The sequence below is a fragment of the Triticum dicoccoides genome, chromosome 6B (assembly GCF_002162155.2).
Source record: "Triticum dicoccoides isolate Atlit2015 ecotype Zavitan chromosome 6B, WEW_v2.0, whole genome shotgun sequence".
Lineage (NCBI taxonomy): Eukaryota > Viridiplantae > Streptophyta > Magnoliopsida > Poales > Poaceae > Triticum > Triticum dicoccoides.
This window is the reverse complement of record NC_041391.1, coordinates 412485496-412493013: the sequence shown is the minus strand read 5'-3', so window position 1 is coordinate 412493013 and position 7518 is coordinate 412485496. Positions and strand designations below refer to the sequence as shown.

The following is a 7518-nucleotide window of genomic DNA, read 5'->3' as shown; positions in this document are numbered from 1 at the left end:
GTAAAACATATGTGTTAAACAGTTTTTAAATACATGTTGAAAACAATTTTTTTCAATGACACAAAACATTTTCTAAACTATGCAAATTTTTACGCTGCATAATTTTTTTTAAATGTCACAAACGTATATTTGAAATGCGTGAACGTGTTTTAAAGGTAACATATATATTTTGAATTGTATGATTTTAAAAAATTACACCAACATTTTTACATTGTATAACATTTTTCAGAAATGTCATGTACTACATTTTTTAATTGAAATGCATAAACATTTTTCCAAAGTCACAAACACGACATTTTTCTGATGCCGTGTACTGGACCCTAATGTCGTCACCGGCCCATCTACGTCGAGAGATTGCGCAGTGCTTGTTGACTTGGGTGCCTGGTCCGCACTCCGCTAGCGGATCGATCCGACCACGAATTGATTCCCCTCCCTGGTCGCCTATCCGCTCGACGGATCACGCCGGCTGGCCGCCCGCCTGCCCGCCGCCGCGAGACCCTGCCGGTGGGCAGGTTGACTCCGATGAGCCCTCCTCCGCCGCCGCGTCCGACTCTCACTTACATCCTCCTCCTGCTGCTCTTCTTCTCGCTAACCGCGTCGGCTGGTACGAGCAATCGCGCGCGCGCGCGTTCTGGTGATCCCATACGCCTATTCTTCTTTCCTTTGGTGTATTATATGTTGCTGTTATCGATGATATACGTGAGCCTTTTAGTTATGTAGCTGAGTGATTCTTGAATCTTGATGGGTTTTAGTGGATCCTTGGTGTGTTCTGCGCTTAGTCGCTGGAATTGTTGTGTAGGTAGTTAGTCTTTCCGGATTTATAGGTTTAATTAAGTTTGTAAGTTAAATCTTTATATTGCTGGAAGGTGGTTCAGAAATGACCGTGATCTATGTGCATGTTAGGGCCACATTCCCATCCATGACAAGCGATTCTATGAATTATCAGTTCGTACTGCAAAGGATAGGAAGATCTGTTATCACCCATGTTTATATAGCCTTTATATTTTACAGTAAGAAGCATTGTTGTCCTATCCTTATGCTTTACTAACGTCGGTCCTTGGCATTTCTGCCGATCACAGGACATATGAACAAAGAACTTACTGTGAAATCAATAGCTTTGAGTTTCTTGCTTGTATATGAGCCTTGTGGTTTCAGATTGAATGGCTGCTTCTTTAAGATAGAATAGGAGGTTCGTCGTTATCTTGGTTGAATGAGGAAATGGGCATGAACCGTTGTGATTTGCACCATGGGCAAACATTTCAAAATTATCTGATGTGCAACTAATGTTTAATTTCTTGCTCCACAGCACAACCAAAAGGGGTATGTCTTTCACCTGGTGGACGGTTCCCTGCTTTCTCATCTGAAGGCAAGCCTCCTGGAAAAGCAGCAAAGGGGCGCAGAGACCTAGCACTATGTAGGATATTCCGCCAGAACACATGTTGTGACGTGACACAGACATTTCCTGCCCTGCTTTCAGTGCGAAAGCTCTCGTCAACTGGTGAAGGCAGTGGAGAATGCCTTCATTTGTGGGAGTTGCTCGAGTGCTCAGTTTGTGATCCACGGGTGGGTGTCAGGCCTGGACCTCCTGTTATATGTGCATCATTCTGTGACATGGTTTTCGAAGCTTGTTCGGAGGCATACTTCTCCATTGATACGAAAACACAGGTAAACACCCATTGCTGGTGTTATGTGAGTGTGAGTTATGTCTCAACTGAAACTATCTGGATTTCAAATCATTACTATTGTGCAAGTACATGTGCACTTACCAGATTGAGCTTGATATTTTTCATAGTCAGATAATAACTTAGACAAATCATGTCTAATCAATGTCCATTCAGTACATTCTCCCTCCATTCCATATTAATATTAAGTGTTGCTGATTTAGTACAACTTTGTACTAAATCAGCGACATTTAATATTGAACGAAGGGAGTGGCTATTAATAATGCAGAAATTAGTTTTTCTTGTGTTCGTCGAAATCTGTTGTGGCTAAAAAATCTTTTTTGTTGGTATGATTTCACAGTTTGATTACTGATATGCTCCCTTATGATTATTCCAGGCCTTATCTCCTTGTGGTTTAGGTGACATCCTTTGTGGCAAAGCACATAAGTGGGTTTCTAACGGCACAGAGCTATGTCGCCTTGCTGGTTTCTCTGTGCAAGTTTCTGATGCCAGTCCTAGTGAAGTTGTCGAAACCTTCTGCTATGGCGGGAAAGCAAGTTTGGATTCCATCTCTGATACATGGACGTCTTCAAAAGATCGTCCAGTATTACATGGTATGGCCTCTTGGGATCTTGAAGATTTTCAGAGATGGGCAAAAGAAATGCTTGTCGGTGAAAGAATTTCGTGGGCAGTCGGAGGAATGGTTCTTACAGCAGGCCTTATTTTTATCAGGTATTATAATATTTCCTTCTCTCTCTAAATATTCTAGATTTTTTTGCCAGAAATATGGTTTGAAGCGTTTTTTAATATAGCATACCTGCATAAGTGATATGTGGAGAGAAAATTAGATTTGTTTGTGCAGTCTTGCAATTTACTGTCATGGCTTGCTAGATTGGTGCTGGGGTTAAACCGATTCCTGGTTGACATACCACTTTCTCTATGAACCTAAACTTTTCTTCATCTGTGATGTGCAGCAAAAGAGAGGGCTACAGCCGTCGTCGTAAGCAAGCTTCTGTCGCTCAAACTGTAAGAAAAAAATGGAATCGGGAGCTAACCCGCAGCAACTGAAGCGATGCTAGGAAGACATAGGCACCTGTAGCATTACTAATAGACGATCTCTTGGATTTGTATTTTTGCCGCTCTGTGGTTATATTCTGATCAACTATGAAAGATTGGTTGTTAGACTGTGTCCTCCCTATCCTGGTGCGTAGGTACAACCACCTTTTCTCAATGTTGTGTGAAAGAAAAGCTGAAGAGGTCTATGAATTGTCGTCGAGATTCTTTCTTAATGCAGTTTTTACTTTTGCTCGAGCATCTGTATATACCATCAGACTATTCAAAAATGAATTCTGCAGAGGTTATTCCGCAAACATCTTCACTGACGCTCAACTATTTCGTACAAAGTCTGTCCACCTATTATAAGCACAATGTTGACAGTACATTATATAGTCAGTTATTTGTTCCAATGGAACCTAAATAATTTCTAAGAAACATGTTATCTAGTACCAGAGTTGTACACTTGAAGAGTTGCTTATACAGTGTGTATGTGTTCATCAATGAGACAATGACACAATGACAATGCTTAAGGTTCTTTCTCATCAAAGAACTAATCCTTCGACAAACACAAAATGGTACTCCCTGCATTCACAAGATGTTTTGGATATTTCAACATGGGCTACATACAAACTCAAATGAGCAAATAAACACACTAAAACATATCTATATACATCCGATTCACAAAAAGGTTAGAACGTCTTATATTTGTGAACGGAGGGAGTAGTATATCTCGCGTGGGAACACACCCAGATGCAAAGCTATATTTTTAGTCTTTGTAAAGATGTGAGTTGCGACGGTCTGTTCATTTCATTAGTTGCTAGGAAATAGGAATTTCCACATGTGTTAAATGGCTGCAACATCATTTGTTTGACATCGTAAAATAATCAATAATATATGGCTGTGTGTGTCACTCAATGCAGAGGCCAAGGGCCATCCCCTCTTTCCGAAATAAAAAAAAACCTCCGTGAAGGCATGTATCTGCTCTATCCATCAGCCCTTGACAAGCTATAAGAAAAATCATACGCAGAATCGTTTTTACCAGTAATCACCGCAAGAACATGCCCCATCACTGAAATGATGGAACCTGTTGATGTCTCTGATGATAATCTCCCTTGAAACGATATTTGAAATGAACTTGAATGCGACGTGGCAATCTCTGCATATGCGCAGGTTTTTCTTGACCCTAATGGGCGCTCCAGGTGGGGTGCTGATCAACGCAAATGCGACGGCCAGCCTCTCACTGTGATGAGAAAGAAGCAACTCCTTTTCGCTCTTGTCTACATCATGGAGATCAACCTCTAGATTCGGAACATAACCAGCTTTGCTCATCAGATCTCCCAGTTCTTCTAGCTTTGCGTATATGTCCCTTGCCCTTGGGTGGCTCTTGTCACCCACAATGAAAGTATGCACCCTGTCCTTCAATTCAACCCAGCTCATGGCAGGCTCCTTCTTGACCTTACTCTCTTTCATCAATTTTCTCACCTTAGCCACCTCGTCCCACATGCCTGCAGATGCATACGTGTTTGCGAGCAACACATGTGTGCCCGACTTCTCCGGCTCCAGGATGAAGAGCTTTTCAGCTGCCAGCTTTCCCAGTTCTGGATCTCGGTGTACTCTTGAGGCTGCAAGTAGTGCCCCCCAAACTGCAGCATTGGCTTGAAACGGCATGCTGTTGACAAGCTCCATTGCGTCATCTAGTTTACCGGCACGACCGAGAAGATCAATCATGCATGAGTAATGCTCCTCCGTCCTGTCAACTCCAAACATCTCCTTCATTGAACTGAAGTATCGCTTGGCCTCATCAACAAGCCCTGCATGGTTACAAGCACAGAGAACACTAGTCAGCGTGATATGGTTTGGAGCAATGCGCTCATCAACCATCCTGCAGAACACATCTAATGCTCTCTTCCCATGCCCATGTTGTGCTAGCCCTCCTATCATTGCAGACCATGAGACAACTCCCTTCTCCGGCAGTCCGGAGAAGGCCAGATCTGCATCCTCTATGCTCCCGCACTTTGCATATGTGTACACAAGAGCATTCCCTGCAAACACATCTGTCATGAATTTCCTCTTGATCAGGTGAGCATGCACTTGCTTCCCTTGCTCATATGCTGACAAGCTAGCACAAGCATTCAGGAGGCTACTTAGCACAAAGGGGTCTGGCTCGAGACCCTTTCTTAGCATCTCCATGAACAACTTTATTGCATCTTCGCCATGGTCACGCTGCGAGAGTGCTGTGATCATTGATGTAAAAGCTATGATGTTATCAGAACTGTGTTCTTTGAACATTCTATTTGCATAATGGAGGCAATTGCACTTCCAATATGAATCAATAAGACCATTGACAACATGAGAATCAGAAAGGAACCCTATCTTCTCTGCAACAGCATGAACCTGCGTTGTGTCACTGATTGCCTCCAAGCTTGCTGTTGACTTGAGAACAGCAGCCAGGGTCGTCCTACTGATGTCAAAACCTTCCTTCCTCATCCTGCAAAAGAGAGACAGTGCCTCGCCATGGCATCCTCCATGAGAGCAACCTGAGATCAGTGCATTCCACAAAACCAAATCCTTTCGAGGGATCCAGTCGAACACCTTCCTCGCATCATCCAAAAGATCATACTTTGCATACATATCCACAAGACCAACACCGATATAGTCATCTGAATCCGCACAGGATTTGATCATGAACCCGTGAATTTGCCGGCCCAGAGTGAATGCACCAGCACCAGGGCAGGCCTTCAGGATGCTGGACAACGTGAACACGTTAGGCACCAGACCTGAAGACTTCATCTGCAGCAACAGCTCCAGTGCATGCTGATCATGTCCATGAAGCACACACCCAGAAATGAAAGCATTCCACGAGACGACATCCGTCTTGGGTACCTTCCCAAAAACAGCTGCTGCCATATGAATGTCCCCCAGCTTCGAATACATGTCAACCAACGCATTGGCAGTGAAGACGTCCTTGTCATACCCCGTCCGTACCACCATGGCGTGCACCTTCCTGCCGGCTTCCAGATCCCTAGAGCCAGTGCAGGCATTCACGACACAGGAGAATCCAAACTCGTTCGGCCGCACCCCGCCCCACACCATCTCGCCAAACAGCTCGACAGCATCGCTGCATCGGTCATTCTTGACGAAAGCCGACATCAGGCCGTTCCAAGATACGGCATTCCGGTCGCGGGCGGCCTCGTCGAACACCCTCCTCGCCTCGTCCACAAAGCCAAACCCACCGTACATGGCGACGAGCGCGTTGGCGACGAAGATGTCCCCGCTGAGCCCCGTGGAGACCGCGACCGCGTGCACCTGCACGCCGAGCCCGGCGTCCGGCGCGCACTTGAGCACGATGGGGAGCGCGAACTCGTTGCAGCGGACACCGCGCGCGCGCATGGCCCGGAACGCCGCGAGCGCGTCCCGGGGCAGCGCATTGTTGGAGTAGGCGGTGACGAGCGAGGACCAGGAGACGTGGCACGGGTCCGGGGTTTCGTCGAACACCCTGCGGGCGCTGCCGGGGAGGCGGCACTTGGAGTAGAAGGAGAGGAGGTGGTTGCGGAAGGCGCCGAGGAGGCCGGACTTGAGGAGGTGGGCGTGGATGTGGGCTCCCAGGAGCAGAGACTGCGAGGTGGCGTAGCGGGTGAGGAGCGGGCTGATGCTCTCCGGGCTTCTCATCGGAAGGGCATTCTGTTCTAACAAACAGAAACAGGGGCGCCGCCGCAACGCGAAGGTCGAGGCACGGAGGGGGAACTGTTAGAGCAACTCCAATCCAGCGACCCGTTTCGTCCATTTGAGTCATCCCGATAAAAAATTGACCCAATGGGGTGATTCAAACGGACAAAGCGTCCGCTTGCTATCAGCTTGTTGTCCGACTCGACCTAAACTGAGCCCAAATTTGAGCCACAAATGGGTCTGCGACGGACAAAAGCGGACGCTCTCGTCCCCAACTCATGCCCTCGCGTGTCTGCCCTGGTCCCACGTATCAGCGACCTGCACTAGCAGTTCGGCCTCTGCCTCCACAACCGACGCGACGAGGCAGCCGGCGCAGGCCGCCGCCGCGCTCACTGGCAAGGGCCGCCGCCTCCCGTTCTGATCTTGGCGGGGAGCAACAGTGAGATCTACGGCGGCGGCCCGGAGGAGCTCGGCAGCGGCGCACCTCCTTTCTGCTGGTGCGGGCGGCCCGGAGGAGCTCGGCGGCGGTGCACCTCCTTTCTGTTGCTACTTCACCGGAGCAGGGAAGCCCGGAGAAGCTCGACGGCGGCACACCTCCTTTCTGCTGCGGAACGCTGGCGGAGGGGCAGGCCGCGAAAGCGCACTGTGGGGAGGGAAGGCAGCGGCGCCGCGTTGTTTGAAGGGGGGCAACGACGGCGCGCTAGGAAGGAGGAGGTTGCAGCGACGCGCCGTGGGGAGGGGGAGGCAACGACGGCGTGCTGGGAGAGAGGGTGGCAGCGGCGGCGCATTGTTCAGAGGGGAGGCAACGTTGGCGTGCTGGGGGAGGAGGAGGCCGTGGCGGTGTGCTGGAGGGAGGGGAAGGCCATGCGACGGCTGCGCGAGAGGAACGCAGCAACGACGGCGCGGGAGGAACGTGGGGGTTGCATCTCGTCATCGCTTGTTCGCTTGAGGTCTGTGCGTTGGGTACATCCACGGGCCGCGCGTGTCCTCTCATGTCCGCTAGGCGAAAGACGACCCAAATAAACAAAAAATGGACAAAATTCATGTTCATTTGGGCCCTGTGTTGGAGTTGCTCTTAGGCACTAAATCTTACTTTCAGTTCAGATACACATTGCAGACAGTAGTAGGTTTCTTC

The 7518-nt window shown here is 48.3% G+C and overlaps 1 protein-coding gene and 1 pseudogene across 1 annotated transcript; one reads left to right on the top strand and one right to left on the bottom strand.

Moving 5' to 3' along the window:
• Window positions 1–375: 375 nt before the first annotated feature.
• Window positions 376–2983, top strand: LOC119323581 (annotated as a pseudogene).
• A 544-nt stretch (window positions 2984–3527) lies between these two features.
• On the bottom strand, window positions 3528–6451 carry LOC119326113 (pentatricopeptide repeat-containing protein At4g14850-like). Its single transcript, XM_037599817.1, has one exon. It carries the CDS (start codon window positions 6384–6386, stop codon window positions 3753–3755), a length of 2634 nt encoding a protein of 877 aa, XP_037455714.1. The 5' UTR covers window positions 6387–6451; the 3' UTR covers window positions 3528–3752.
• Between the last annotated feature and the right edge of the window lie 1067 nt (window positions 6452–7518).

Excerpts from the sequence above, each read along its gene's own strand:
- LOC119326113 (XM_037599817.1), bottom strand. The coding sequence starts at position 6,386 with ATGAGAAGCCCGGAGAGCATCAGCCCGCTCCTCACCCGCTACGCCACC.